The sequence below is a fragment of the Bubalus kerabau genome, chromosome 15 (genome assembly GCF_029407905.1).
Source record: "Bubalus kerabau isolate K-KA32 ecotype Philippines breed swamp buffalo chromosome 15, PCC_UOA_SB_1v2, whole genome shotgun sequence".
In the NCBI taxonomy this organism is placed as follows: domain Eukaryota; kingdom Metazoa; phylum Chordata; class Mammalia; order Artiodactyla; family Bovidae; genus Bubalus; species Bubalus kerabau.
The window spans coordinates 80,370,059-80,386,606 of record NC_073638.1 but is presented as its reverse complement, the minus strand read 5'-3'; the positions used below and the strand labels follow the sequence as shown (position 1 = coordinate 80,386,606).

Genomic DNA, 16,548 nt, shown 5'->3' with positions numbered 1-16,548 from the left:
CAATCCCTCCCAGCATCAGAGTCTTTTCCAATGAGTCAACTCTTTGCATGAGGTGGCCAAAGTACTGGAGTTTCAGCTTTATCATTATTCATCCAAAGAACACCCAGGGCTGATCTCTTTATTTATTTATTTTTTAATATAAATTTATTTATTTTAATTGGAGGTTAGTTACTTTAGAATGGACTGGTTGGATCTCCTTGCAGTCCAAGGGACTCTCAAGAGTCTTCTCCAACACCACAATTAAAAAGCATCAATTCTTCGGTGCTCAGCTTTCTTCACAGTCCAACTCTCACATCCATACATGACCACAGGAAAAACCATAGCCTTGACTAGATGGACCTTTGTTGGCAAAGTAATGTCTCTGTTTTCAATATGCTGTCACAGGTTGGTCATAACTTTCTTTCCAAGGAGTAAGCGTCTTTTAATTTCATGGCTGCAGTCACCATCTGCAGTGATTTTGGAGCCCCAAAAAATAAAGTCTGACACTGTTTCCACTGTTTCTCCATCTATTTCCCATGAAGTGATGGGACCAGATGCCATGATCTTCGTTTTCTGCATGTTGAGCTTTAAGGAAACTTTTTCACTCTCCACTTTCACTTTCATCAAGAGGCTTTTTAGTTCCTCTACACTTTGTGCCATAAGGGTGGTGTCATCTGCATATCTGAGGTTATTGATATTTCTCCCAGCAATCTTGATTCCAGCATGCCTATGTAAAGATGGACTTGTATCTATATATGTTTTATGCATTCATGACATACGCAAATAATCTTTAATTTTTAAAATATTTTTAGGCTACATAGTTCTACACATTTTTTCAAATTGCTGCAAGTCTCCAAATTTTTTTTTCAACATATTTATTGAAAAACACCCATGTTTAAGTGTATCTACATAGTTTAACTCATGTTGGTCAAGGGTTGGTAGAGGAGCTATTGGTACATTTTTCAAATTTTGCTTGCATAATCTTTTTTGCTTTATACTGTGTGTTTTCTTATTTGTCTAATTCCTGTTTTGTATCTAGCACTCTCTGGTAAACACTTTTGTACACTATATTTCCTTACTTGAAAGAGGGAAAAGAGAGAGAGAAGAGTGAGAGAAAGAAATAGATGAGGGTTAAAGAAAATGAGAAAAATTTAAAACATAAATATATTTTTGTGATAATTTATATATTAATCTATTTCATATTATTATTGTGGTTTTATGTTATTTTATTAATATATCTTTCAAACTTAACTAGTTTATTCTAATACTTTCATGTATTATGCTATTGTCGGGGCTTCCCAGGTAGCAGTAGTGGTAAAGAACCCACCTACCAATACTGGAGACATAAGAGCTGTGGGTTCCTGCAGTGATCAGGATAGAACAGCCTGGGTCAAGAAGATTCCCTGAAGGAGGGCATGGTGGCATACTCCAGTATTTTTGCCTGGAAAATCCACAGACAGTGGAGCCAGGCAGACTATGGCCCATAGGGTTGCAAAGTTGGACAAGACTGAAATGATTTAGCACATACATTATGCCATTATTATTACTTGTTATGTGTGTTAGAAGGAAGTTTCTGGGAAAGCAAAGACATAGAACTTTTGTTTTTTTTTTGTTTTTTCTTTTTCTTCTAATAATCATTTACTTCTCCTCTTGATATAAGGAAGTCTAAAAGGAGTTTGTCAAGGTTGTATATTATCACCCTGTTTATTTAACTTATGTGCAGGGTACATCATGAGAAACGCTGGACTGGAAGAAACACAAACTGGAATCAAGATTGCCAGGAGAAATATCAATAACCTCAGATATGCAGATGACACCACACTTATGGCAGAAAGTGAAGAGGAACTAAAAAGCCTCTTGATGAAAGAGGAGAGTGAAAAAGTTGCCTTAAAGCTCAACATTCAGAAAACGGAGATCATAGCATCCGGTCCCATCACTTCATGGGAAATAGATGGGAAAACAGTGTCAGACTTTATTTTTCTGGGCTCCAAAATCACTACAGATGATGACTGCAGCCATGAAATTAAAAGACGCTTACTCCTTGGAAGGAAAGTTATGACCAACCTAGACAGCATATTCAACAGCAGAGACATTACTTTGCCAACAAAGGTTCGTCTAGTCAAGGCTATGGTTTTTCCTGTGGTCATATATGGATGCGAGAGTTGGACTGTGAAGAAAGCTGAGCGCCGAAGAATTGATGCTTTTGAACTGTGGTGTTGGAGAAGATTCTTGAGAGTCCCTTGCACTGCAAGGAGATCCAACCAGTCCATTCTGAAGGAGACCAGCCCTGGGATTTCTTTGGAAGGAATGATGCTAAAGCTGAAACTCCAGTACTTTGGCCACCTCATGCGAAGAGTTGACTCATTGGAAAAGACTCTGATGCTGGGAGGGATTGGGGGCAAGAGGAGAAGGGGATGACAGAGGATGAGATGGCTGGATGGCATCATTGACTTGATGGATGTGAATCTCAGTGAACTCCGGGAGTTGGTGATGGACAGGAAGGCCTGGCATGTTGCGATTCATAGGGTCGCAAAGAGTCGGACATGACTGAGCTACTGATCTGATCTGATCTGAAACAAAACAAAAATATAATGTTTCATGTTAAGAATATAAATCATTTGTAAGTCATTGAATTCAACCCAGTCCTTTGCACTACAGATTTTGCACACCCTTAATGCATATTGGTCTATGGAACGCCGAGGAAGAACAAAAGTTAACAGGCTGAAATCTTGCTCCTATAATATAGATGCAATACTTAATTATGTTTCAAAAATGGAAGCTGTAGGACCAGATACTGGTGATTCATTAACATTTTGATTATGTATTATACATTTTCCTTGTTTTCATATTCCTTTGAATAAGCAACACTGCCAGCATAGGGAAATATAGCAGTGATAAAACACTACATTGGGATTTAATCAGGATATTATGTTTTTAGCAATGCATTATAGAAGGAACTTTATTATATATCATCAGGTGACATTTAGTTTATAGTATTTGTAGAAATTCCATGTGCAACTATAATATATGGAATGAACGTCCCATAGTTTATTTTTGCTACAAATGTGTCTCAAACACACATGCAAGGACTTTGCAGAGATAGAATGTATGTATAGGAAAATTTTAGTTGGTAGTCAAGAAAACATTAGCAGTATAATAAATTGTGGGGGAGAAAATGAACAAACTGAATGTTATGTTTTTCAAAGAATGAAAGCTGAAATGCAAAACCACAAACCAACAACTTGATGTTTTTTTGGCATACTGCATTTAACTGCAGAATAATGTATTCTGTTCTGTTCACCACTGTTCCTCCAGCAGTACTAGTTAAACAGGGAAAGTAGTCAGAAAAGAGCACATAAAATGATTTGGCTTGGAAAAGCTGCATCATGAGCTAGTTGTAAAGTAAGTCTAACTTATCCCATTTAGTCATCTGGGCATTCTTTAAAGCTTAATAATTTCCACATTGGTTTTTATCATTTAAATTCAACACAATTTTATGATGTGTGTTTGCTCCCATTTTATAAGTTGCAAAATTAAAGGAAGGTATAATCACTGATGAAATCTAGGATTAGCACTCAGATGTGTACTTTCCATTATTTGTTAATTTAAAACTTCCTATATTTATTTGCATTTGTGATTTTTAAAATGATGTAATGCTAAAACAGTAAGCAGTAAGTTTAACAGAAAATAAACTAAAATGGCAAAATTTTTAATGGAACAAATTTAACCAACAATAATTTATTTATTTATTTTTACAGGGTGATGCATCCACTCAAACTCAGCGTTTAATCCCTGCTTATTCCCTCATTGCAAATAATTTTAGGATTCAATATACCCTTATAAGAAGAAAATAGGAGGGTATAATTGCATGGACTCTATATTCACTATATACTGCCTTTAGAACAGAAAAATAAAAACTGAAATGTCAGGGTCACGATCAGATTTAGATTTATACAGGGTTCAGGTAAGAAATGTGACTGAAATCACCATGTTTATATTGATGGGGTTTACAGATGATTTTGAGGTTCAAGTTTTTCTATTTTTACTATTTCTAGCAATCTATCTTTTTACACTAATGGGGAATTTGGGGTTGGTTTTCTTGGTCATTGTGGATTCCAGGCTCCACAATCCTATGTACCATTTTCTGAGTGTGCTATCATCCTTGGATGCTTGCTGTTCTTCAGTCGTCACTCCAAAAATGATAGTCAATTTCCTGGTGGAAAATAAAACTATTTCATATCTTGAGTGTGTAACACAGACACTTCTTTTAGTTACTTTTGGGACCACAGAATGCTTTCTTCTGGCTGCAATGGCATATGATCGCTACGTGGCCATCTACGACCCCCTCCTGTATTCAGTCAGCGTGGCACCCAGAGTCTACGTGCCACTCATCATTGCTTCCTATGTTGGTGGCATCGTGCATGCTTCTGTACACACAGTGGCTACTTTCAGCCTCTCCTTCTGTGCCTCCAATGAAATCAGACATGTGTTCTGTGACATCCCTCCCCTCCTCGCTATTTCTTGCTCTGACACTCACACAAACCAGCTTCTGCTCTTCTACCTTGTGGGCTCCATTGAGATAGTCACTGTCCTGATTGTCCTGATCTCCTATGGTTTCATTCTGTTGGCCATTCTGAGGATGCATTCTGCTGAAGGGAGAAGGAAAGTGTTTTCTACATGTGGCTGTCACCTAACTGCAGTGTCCATTTACCATGGGACCATCCTCTTCATGTACATGAGACCAAGTTCCAGCTATGCTTTAGACCATGACATGATTGTGTCAATATTTTATAGCATTATCATTCCCATGATAAATCCTGTCATTTACAGTTTAAGGAACAAAGATGTCAAAGAGGCAATCAAAAGAGTGTTTGGGAAAAAATCAGTTTCTTCATACAGTACATTTTCACACTAAACACTGAGTTGAAGAAACTAAGACTTATGTTATTGTCTCCATATAAAAGTCAAGATACAAGTTTTTTATTTTTAAGTTTATGCCTTTTATTTCTTCTTGGATATTTCATAAATAAAGATTATGGTCAACAGCCAACTGTGTAGTTTTTGCAGATGTGGATAATGATCATCCTTTGGTTTCTTAATGAGTTTATAAATATATGCACACCCCAATATACACATATATACCAACATGTATACATATACATGCTGATAACTGGTGATATACTTTTGCCAAGGCTGCCATAACAAACTACATAACACTGTGTGGCTGAACAACACAAATGTATTTTCTCACTGTCCTGGATGCTTTGTGTTTGAAATCAAGGTGTATCCAGGGTTGTTTTCTTCTGAGGCCTCTCTCATCAACATACACAATCATATTGAATTAAGGTCCCACCCTATAATTTCCCCCTCAAAGATCCTATTTCTAAATTCAGTGACAGACTGAGGTAAGAAGTTTAGGACTTCAACAGGCAAATATTGGATTTACTTATACTGCTACTGCTAAGTCACCTCAGTCGTGTCCAACTCTATGCGATCCCATAGACGGCAGCCCATCAGGCTCCCCCGTCCCTGGGATTCTCCATTCAAGAACACTGGAGTGGGTTGCCATTTCCTTCTCCAATGTAGGAAAGTGAAAGTGAAGTCACTCAGTCGTGTCCAACTTTTAGCGACCCATGGACTACAGCTGACCAGGCTCCTCCATCCATGGGATTTTCCAGGCAAGAGCACTGGAGTGGGGTGCCATTTTACTTATACCCACACATATACACACAGAAGCATGTATAAACCATTATTTTCTCACAAAATACAGAGTCTTGGTGTTAGTATTTATCAATAATGTTCATGAACTAAAGAATAAAAAAAAAAGCACAACTCAAGAATAACATACCAGTACCTGCTAAATATTTCCCTTATCCCACTAAGCTGCAGAACATCTATATGGGTTTCTCTCCATTCCTGGTCCTGACTCAGCTTTGGCTCAGTTTCCCCTTGACACCCCTACCTTCTACTAATAAAGGATTCAAATTCCCAACTTGAGTGCTATATACATGACTTCAAATTTTCTGTGTCTGCCCTTATCTCCTATACCTACAGATATGAGTTTGCTAAAAACACAACCAATATCAGCTGGCCTTGTATAGTACATACTGTTTAATGAGAGGAAATTGACTGCGGAAAATAAAAAAAAAAAAGGGACCTAAAAATTAAAACAGTAAATCTATATGACCAAGAGAAGTGGTGTTACTGCTCTGATCTTCCCATTGGAGATGACCATACAGACAATGTAGATAACCCAGCATTGCCTGAGGGAAGTGTTATGGCCTCTTCTGAGGCTGCCATCGTCTGCTTCACTGCAGATGCTCATCAGGACCCACCCTAACTGCCTCTCTTGGCTTCTAGACCTGTATACATGAGTCCCAGAAGGCCCCCAAAGGTGAGACCCAAGTGGAGTGACCCATGAACTGTGACCCATGTGTAGGTATGCCATACTCTGTCAATACTAACTGAGTCTCTGATTTTTACAGATAGTCATATGGGGAACATGTTTGGTTATTAAGAGTGAGGAATAACGGTGGAAGGAACGTAATGTTAGATTAGGCCAAACATTGGTATGGACCAACTTAGCAGAGATTTTATTTTAGGCCACAGTTTTGGGAGTTAAAAAGGACTGTAACAGATTTGATTGGTGAGTTGGCTAAAACATGGAGAAAAAGGTGCCAACAGTGAGATATATGGTAATGGTCAATCTGCTTTGTTTGATGTAGGGAAAGTGACTCACAGTCTTAGGGAGGGGTTGGAATATTAAAGTGGATTTGTCACTTAAGATCTATTAATTCACACTTGGACTGTGCAAAAGGCATCCTTTTCACCAACAAAATGAGAAATATATTTGTGAAGGGAGCTCTAGCTCTTGAAGATCTCCATATGTGGTCTTCTCTAAGACCATATCTTACAAAGGGAACTACAGCCACTAAATTGAAAAATGCTGTGATATTTATTGGATTTCAGGGTGGCAGGTGCCAACTGGCAACAATCAATCACCAAAGGTACAGTGGTCCTAGTTACTGTAACGGAGAGCAGCATCAGAATAGTATGATTCACGTAGACCTATGGTATTGGCTAGGTGATCATGGTTTCCCTAGAAGTAAAATAAATGCTTATTAAATTCTTACTCAATCTCTGTAAGGAGAAAAGATTTAATTCAAGGGAACCAAAATCTAGCTAAAATTATTAAAATAGATAGTCATGGCTCTTCATTAATTCCCAGAATTGAGCCATTTTACAGCCCCAGGAACCATTCACTGAAGGGGAGTCTGGGTCCTCTAAAGAAGGACTTGGTACAATAGCCAGAATTTTTATTTTTAATATTTATCCCACCATCCCCAAAGGGACTCAAAGATTTTGTCAAGGTAAATGCACTGGGGAAAAGGAAATAATCATAATTTTCTGTAACTACTGGACACTTTATTTTGGGTGGTCCACAATCACTGCAGATGGTGACTGCAGCCATGAAATTAAAAGATGCTTGTGCCTTGGAAGAAAAGATATGACAAACCTAGACAGCATGTTAAAAAGCAAAGACATTACTTTGCCAACAAAGGTCCATCTAGTCAAGGCTGTGGTTTTTCCAGTAGTCCTGTATGGGTATGAGAATTGGACTATAAAGAAAGCTGAGCACCAAAGAATTGATGCTTTTGAACTGTGGTGTTGGAGAAGACTCTTGAGAGTCCCTTGGATTACAAAGAGATCCAACCAGTCCATCCTAAAGGAGATCAGTCCTGAATATTCATTGGAAGAACTGATACTGAATCTGAAACTCCAATACTTTGACCACCTGATGAGAAGAACTGACTCATTTGAAAAGACCTTGATGCTGGGAAAGATTGAAGGTGGGAGGAGAAGGGGTTGACAGAGGATGAGATGGTGGATAGCATGACTGCCTCAATGGAAATGAGTTTGAGTAAATTCCAGGAATTGGTCATGGACAGGGAAGCCTGGCGTGCTGCAGTCCATGAGGTAGCAAAGAGTCGGACATGACTGAGGGACTGAACTGAACTGAAGCTCTCCATCTCTCTGTCATAATTTAGTTTGTAGAGCTCTTCATCATCTTTCTCTTCCAAAGAACATAACATTGGTCCTAACACTGATGGAATGATGCTGACTGGACCGAGGGAACAAGAAGCAGCAAATGCTCTGGCTTGTTGGTAAAGTACTTTCCTATCACTGGGTAAGAAATAAACATGACTAAATTTCAAGGGTCTTCTGACTCAGTGGAATTTCTAGGGGGCCAGTGAAGTGGAGCATGCTGGGATGGCTCTTCTCAGATGAATAGTCATTGCTGCATCTCTTGTCTCCTAGAGCAAAGAAAGAAGGATCAGATATACCGGGCCTTTTTAGATTTGGGAGGCAACATATTCCTTTTTTAAGTATGTTCCTGCGGCCCATTTCCCAAGTAACCCAAAAAGCTGCTAGTTTTGAATGAAGCCTAGAACAACAGAAGGCTCTGCAATAGGTCCAAGCTATTATCTAAGCCTCTCTATCACTTGGTCCATGTGTTTCAGCAGATCCAACAGTGTTTGAAGTGTCCATGGCAGATAGTAATGCTGCTTGAAGCCTTTGACAGGTCCCCAAAAGAATTATAGCTCAAGCCTTTAGGATTTTTGAGTAAGACTCTTTCATTCTCTTCAAAGTACTCTTCTTTTTAATATTGAGCTCTTGACTTGCTACAGGGCATTAATAGAAACTAAACACTTGATCATTACCTAGCAAATTACCGTAAGACCTATGATACCTTTTATGAACTAGTGTTATATAATTATAATACTAAAATGCTTGTTTTAAAGACACATATGTATTGAAAATAAAATAGAAACATCATATGTGATGTTTATTCTTGTATTTACCATATTTTTTTTAGTTTATTTCTGATATGAAATTACCAACAGTTCATGTTACTACAGGCTAAATATTTGTTTGACATTGCTGATAGATCAAGACTGATAGTAACAATTCCACTTTGTTTTCTTTTACTGAAAGTTTCTACTTTTAATTCCAATCTTTTTAAAATTTCTTTTCAACATTTTGCTAATGTGTTAAAGTGAAAGCCTCTCAGTCATATCTGACTCTTTGGGACCCTATGGACCATATAGTCAATGGAATTATCCAGGACAGAATAATGGAATGGGTAGCCATTCTCTTCTTCAGGGGATCTTCCCAACCCAGGGATCAAACTCAGATCTCCTGATTTTAGGTGGATTCTTTTCCAGCTGAGCCACAAGGGAAGCCCAAGAATACTGAAGTGGGTAGCCTGTCCCTTTTCCAGTGGATCTTCCTAACCCAGAAATTGAACCGGCATCTTCTGTATTGCAGGTGGATTTTTTTACCAGGTGAGCTACCTGGGGAGCCCTAATGCATGAAGTGTAATAAACAGTGAATATTGAAAACTTATAATTAGGCATATTTTGCACATGTGTACACCAGTGAAACCACCATCCCAACCAAGATAAGGAATATGTCTGTCATATGCAGAAATTTTCTCATGCTCCCTCCCTTCACCACTCCCCACCACTCACAAAATATTATTTGCATTTAATTCCATTGTGCCCATAGAACATATGAACATAATCTGACTTGTTTGTTTGTTTGGGTTTTTTTTTTTTGTTAGTTTAGTTTTATAGTTTTTGGTCTTTTTTGTTTGTTTGTTTGTTTGTTTTTCCTTAAAAAAGTAAAGATACATGTACCATTGTGTTGAGAACTGTAGACTTAAAAAAATTAGGTTGTGAAATTTTTATCCTCACTCCCAATATCTAACAGTGTGTGTACCTTATTCCTCTGTAGTAATACTGAAGGTCATTCAAATTTTGATCTGCAGTACTCAGCAGAGAGACTTTTATTTTAGACCAAAGATATTAACTTTGTGAAGTAAATTTTCAGACATGAAAATACTTAGAAAAATTTACCATATATGAGTATTCCAAAACAACAATTAAAATGCACATTTTAGTGTAGAAAGAGATTGAGAAATTTTTAACATCAATGAATAATATACTCTTGAAAGAACATGTACAGAATGTTGGGTAATTGATAAAAAAAAAAAAAAAAAAAAAAAAAAAAAAAAAACCTTAAAGTAGCAGATTGCAGTTCTGTTGAAATTGATTCCATCTTTATATCATTTATACATGAGCTGTAGCTTCTGTCTATGTGCTCTTTAATTGTCCAGGAGTCTAGACTGAGCTTTTTAACACAGTGATGAAAAGATTTCCATTGTTAGAGAGCACAAATTCGAATATTAAAGTGCTATTCATATTTACTGAAAGATGATGGTGTGAAAGTGCTGCACTCAGTATGCCAGCAAATTTGGAAAACTCAGCAGTGGCCACAGGACTGGAAAAGGTCAGTTTTCATTCCAATCCCAAAGAAAGGCAATGCCAAAGAATGCTCAAACTACCGCACAATTGCATTCATCACACGCTAGTAAAGCAATGCTCAAAATTCTCCAAGCCAGGCTTCAGCAATATGTGAACCGTGAACTTCCTGATGTTTAAGCTGGTTTTAGAAAAGGCAGAGGAACCAGAGATCAAATTGCCAACATCTGCTGGATCATAGAAAAAGCAAGAGAGTTCCAGAAAAACATCTATTTCTGCTTTATTGACTATGTCAAAGCCTTTGACTGTGTGGATCACAATAAATTGTGGAAAATTCTTCAAGAGATGGGAATACTAGACCACTTGATCTGCCTCTTGAGAAATTTGTATTCAGGTCAGGAAGCAACAGTTAGAACTGGAAATGGAACAACAGACTGGTTCCAAATAGGAAAAGGAGTTCGTCAAAGCTGTATATTGTCACCCTGTTTATTTAACTTATATGCAGAGTACATCATGAGAAACGCTGGACTGGAAGAAACACAAGCTGGAATCAAGATTGCCGGGAGAAATATCAACAACCTCAGATATGCAGATGACACCACCCTTTTGGCAGAAAGTGAAGAGGAACTCAAAAGCCTTTTGATGAAAGTGAAAGTGGAGAGTGAAAAAGTTGGCTTAAAGCTCAACATTCAGAAAACTAAGATCATGGCATCCGGTCCCATCACTTCATGGGAAATAGATGGGGAAACAGTGGAAACAGTGTCAGACTTTATTTTTCTGGGCTCCAAAATCACTGCAGATGGTGACTGCAGCCATGAAATTAAAAGACACGTACTTCTTGGAAGGAAAGTTATGACCAACCTAGATAGCATATTCAAAAGCAGAGACATTCCTTTGCCAACAAAAGTTCATCTAGTCAAGGCTATGGTTTTTCCTGTGGTCATGTATGGAAGTAAGAATTGGACTGTGAAGAAGGCTGAGTGCTGAAAAATTGATGCTTTTGAACTGTGGTGTAGGAGAAGACTCTTGAGAGTCCCTTGGACTGCAAGGAGATCCAACCAGTCCATTCTGAAGGAGATCAGCCCTGAGATTTCTTTGGAATGAATGATGCTAAAGCTGAAACTCCAGTACTTTGGCCACCTGATGCGAAGAGTTGACTCACTGGAAAAGACTCTGATGCTGGGACGGATTGGGGACAGGAGGAGAAGGGGACGACAGAGGATGAGATGGCTGGATGGCATCACTGACTCGATGGATGTGAGTCTCAGTGAACTCTGGGAGTTGGTGATGGACAGGGAGGCCTGGCGTGCTGCGATTCATGGGGTCGCAAAGAGTCAGACACGACTGAGCGACTGATCTGATCTGATCTGATTCATATATACTAAAGTTTCCTTGCCAAAGGTAATTGTATAGCTACACAAAGGGTCAGTCTAGGAAGGAATGACAAAAAAACATGGATACAAGAATAAATGATTTATTGGGGGTCCTTACCATATAGATGTAATGTGTTTTATTAATGATTCCATATTTGTCTATTATATTTATGCACAATATTTATTAAAACTTTTCTCAATATTAACATTCATTTTCTTTTTTTTTTTTTGCTTAGAAAAATAGTGCTGCAATAAACATTACACTACACATTATTGTTTTTATAAGTACTTCTCATAAGTATACCCTTACATATTTAGGCTTTTTTTTTTTTCCTATGAGGAAATCACTTAGTAATGATTCTATAGCACCTGAGGCAGTTTTATTTATTTAATAGAGAATATAAAAGTAGAGTATCAGTTCAGTTCAGTTCAGTTGCTCGGTAGTGTCCAACTCTTTGCAACCCCATGAATCACAGCATGCCAGGCTTCCCTGTCCATCGCCATCTCCGGTAGTTTACCCACACTCATGTCCATCGAGTCAGTGAAGGCATCCAGCCATCTCATCCTCTGTCATCCCTTTCTCCTCCTGCCCTCAATCCCTCCCAGCACCAGGGTCTTTTCCAATGAGTCAACTCTTCGCATCAGGTGGCCAAAGTATTGGAGTTTCAGCTTCAGCATCAGTCCTTCCAATGAACACCCAGGACTGATCTCCTTTAGGATGGACTGGTTGGATCTCCTTGCAGTCCAAAGGACTCTCAAGAGTATTCTCCAACACCACAGTTCAAAAGCACCAATTCTTCAGTGCTCAGCTTTCTTTACAGTCCAACTCTCACTTCCATACATGACCACTGGAAAAACCATAGCCTTGACTAGATGGACCTTTTTTGGCAAAGGAATGTCTTTGCTTTTGAATATGCTATCTAGGTTGGCCATAACTTTCCTTCCAAGGAGTAAGCATCTTTGAATTTCATGGCTGCAGTCACCATCTGCAGTGATTTTGGAGCCCAGAAAAATAAAGTCTGACACTGTTTCCACTGTTTCCCTATCTATTTCCCATGAAGTGATGGAGTATCAGATCAGATCAGATCAGTCACTCAGTAGTGTCTGACTCTTTGCGACCCCATGAATCACAACATGCCAAGCCTTCCTGTCCATCACCAACCCCCAGAGTTCACTGAGACTCACATCCATTTAGTCAGTGATGCCATCCAGCCATCTCGTCCTCTGTCGTCCCCTTCTCCTCCTGCCCCGAATCCCTCCTAGCATCAGGGTCTTTTCCAGTGAATCAACTCTTTGCACGAGGTGGCCAAAGTACTGGAGTTTCAGCTTTAGCATCATTCCTTCCAAAGAAATCCCAGATGGAGTATAGAAAGGCATAAAAAAGGGAAATTGACATACTTTCAATTATAGCACATCCTGAATATCACACCTTCTTGTTTATTTAGACACCTCTACATATTAGTTTTGGAGAAGGAAATGGCAACCCATTCCAGTGTTCTTGCCTGGAGAATCCCAGGGATGGGGGAGCCTGGTGGGCTGCTGTGTCTGGGGTCACACAGAGTTGGACACGACTGAAGTGATGCAGCAGCAGCAGCACATATTAGTTTACAGCAAGGAGAAAACTGATCTTTAAAAGTAAAACATTGCTAAGTAAATGAACACAATTGCCAAAAACCTGAGGACATAACTCTCTACTAAAAGGAAATTACAATATGAGCTGTATTTAAAAATTTAGGACAGTATTGAACAGTAAATTTCAATCAAGTCTGTGAACAAATTGCATACATAAATGCAGCATAATTTCTGTATTATTTCAAATGTCTCATAATACTGATAATTAGGGAAGAAATTTTCTCATTGCCTTTCTAACGTCTTTGTTCCGCAGACTATATATGATAGGATTGAACATTGGAGTCAAAATGGTGTAGAAAAGAGATATCAGTTTGTCTATTCCTTCATGCTGGTTTGATTTAGGCTTTAAGTAGGTGACAGTGGCTGATCCGTAGAATAAAATTACAACGGTGATGTGGGAAGAGCAAGTGGAGAAAGCTTTGGTCCGTCCTGTGTTTGCTGGCAACTTCAGGATGGTGGAGATAATTCTGATGTAGAATCCAAATATCAGCAAAAAGGGAACAGTGACAAACAATATACCAAATATATAGACCACCATCTCATTCACAAAGATGTCTCCACAAGCCAGTTTTAATAATGGTGGAATGTCACAGAAGAAATGACTGATTGTGTTGGAGCCACAGAAAGGCAGAGAGAAAATCTGGCATGTTTGGCCTATCTGGACTGGAACAGCACTGATCCAGGAGGCAACCACCAGCCTGATGCGGACCTTGGGGCACATGACCAAGGGATAGTGCAGAGGGTCACAGATGGCCACACAGCGGTCATAGGCCATCACGGCCAGGAGGAAGCACTCAGTGGTTCCAAGGATAAGGAAGAAGCACATTTGTGTAGCACAAGTAAAAAAAGAAATGGTTCCTTTTTGGGTCCAAAGGTCCATGAGCATCCTGGGAAGAGTGATGGATACATAACAGATTTCTAGGAAGGAAAAATTGCCGAGGAAAAAATACATGGGCGTCTGAAGAGTGGCATCTACTCTGGTTATTAGAATTATGACACCATTCCCCAACAGGATAATCACATAGATGACTAAGAATATCCCAAAAAGAAACCATTGAAATTGGGGAATATCAGTGAAGCCCAAGAGGACAAATTCCATCATGATAGTGAGATTTGTTTCTGTAATTTTCAAATGATCTTCTCTCTTTAAATTTACATTTCTTGACTGCATTTTCTTTTTGTACAATTGGACTAGGACATGGGCTTTAGTTTTAATCAGTTCTCAGTTACTGTCTCACACACTTGTGTTCTGTGATTTGGGGAGGTTTAATTTGAAATCAGGAGCTATAAACTCATCTGCAGGAAAAAAATTTTAAATGATTTATAATGTTACATCTACATTCTAATAAAATCTATATATCTCATCATTTTAATTTAAATTATGGCATGAGAATGGAGAAAGCAGATAAACTACTTCTTACAGTCAAAACATCAATTAATTGTTTAAATTCCATGATTTTTATTCCCAATCAATCTCATCTATAATATAATATCTGGTCTAAAACATCTAACACAATGTTCTATTGACTATTTATATATCCTTTTTACCCTTAACATTATATCTAATAACTCATTTTATAAAGATATGGCATAAAGATCTGCCCTAATTTACTGCTCCATAAATGCTTCTGAAATTAGAAGTGGTTATTTTCTAAGGAGTGAGAAAGTTAAAACTGTAAGAATGTAAGAGACAAAGCTTTTATATTCAAGATCATAAGGTTCCACCGATTAGAATTACAAATTACTGAATCAAAATACATCTCATTGCTTAAAAACACAACTTTTTGACATTTAACTATTTTTAACCCTAGTAATTTTTGTGCAGAAGGAAATAGCAACCCACTCCACTATTCTCGCCTGGAGAATCCCAGGGATGGAGGAGCCTGGTGGGCTGTCATGTATGGGGTCGCACAGAGTCAAACAAGACTGAAGCATCTTAGGAGCAGCAGCAGCAGTAATTTAAGATATTTAAATACTCTACTGCCAAAATTAGTACATCATGAGAAACGCTGGGCTGGAAGAGCTACAAGCTGGAATCAAGATTGCCAGGAGAAATATCAATAACCTCAAATATGCAGATGATACCACCCTTCTGGCAGAAAGTGAAGAGGAACTAAAAAGCCTCTTGATGAAAGTGAAAGAGGAGAGTCAAAAAGTTGGCTTAAAGCTCAACATTCAGAAAACTAAGATCATGGCATCCAGTCCCATCACTTCATGGGAAATAGATGGGGAAACAGTGTCAGACTTTATTTTTTGGGGCTCCAAAATCACTGCAGATGGTGACTGCAGCCATGAAATTAAAAGACACTTACTCCTTGGAAGAAAAGTTATGACCAACCGAGATAGCATATTCAAAAGCAGAGACATTACTTTGCCAACAAAGGTCCGTCTAGTCAAGGCTATGGTTTCTCCAGTGGTCATGTATGGATGTGAGAGTTGGACTGTGAAGAAAGCTGAGCGCCGAAGAATTGATGCTTTTGAACTGTGGTGTTGGAGAAGACTCTTGAGAGTCCCTTGTACTGCAGGGAGATCCAACCAGTCCATTCTGAAGATCAGCCCTGGGTGTTCTTTGGAAGGAATAATGCTAAAGCTGAAATTCTAGTCCTTTGGCCACCTCATGAGAAGAGTTGACTCATTGGAAAAGAATCTGATGCTGGGAGGGTTTGGGGGCAGGAGGAAAAGGGGACAACAGAGGATGAGATGGCTAGATGGCATCACCGACTCAATGGACGTGAGTCTGAGTGAATTCCGGGAGTTGGTGATGGACAGGAAGGCCTGGCATGTTGCGATTCATGGGGTCGTAAAGAGTCGGACATGACTGAGCAACTGAACTGAACTGAAGGAAAAGAAAGATCAGTACATATAAAAGTTTCACAAATGTGGTCAGATATTGTGTCCAATTCCTTCCCTCTTTGTGGTCTGATTTGATTGGGTAACATAAACAATAATAAAAATCAACCAAAAGGTTAAGTTAAATATTCTTTTTCAGGAAATTATAATTTGGATGTGAAAAATGCTTCATATATTCCCTTATAGAGGGAAGTGCTCAGATGTTCAGTCGTGTCCAACTCTTTGCGATCCTGTAGCCTGGCAGGCTCCTCTGTTCATGGTATTCTCCAGGCAAGAATACTGGAGTGGGTTGTCATACCCTCATCCAAAGGATCTTCCTGACCCAGGGATCCAACCCGTGTCTCTTATGTCTCCTGCATTGGCAGGCAAATTCTTTACCACTAGTGCCA

General features: G+C 38.7%; 1 protein-coding gene and 1 pseudogene across 1 annotated transcript; one reads left to right on the top strand and one right to left on the bottom strand.

The window, feature by feature from the left end:
• Positions 1–3,588: 3,588 nt before the first annotated feature.
• On the top strand, positions 3,589–4,901 carry LOC129627918 (olfactory receptor 5T2-like; annotated as a pseudogene).
• An 8,613-nt stretch (positions 4,902–13,514) lies between these two features.
• Positions 13,515–14,480, bottom strand: LOC129628489 (olfactory receptor 10AG1-like). Its single transcript, XM_055547923.1, has one exon. The coding sequence runs from the start codon at positions 14,478–14,480 to the stop codon at positions 13,515–13,517; it is 966 nt and encodes a 321-aa protein (XP_055403898.1).
• Positions 14,481–16,548: the final 2,068 nt, after the last annotated feature.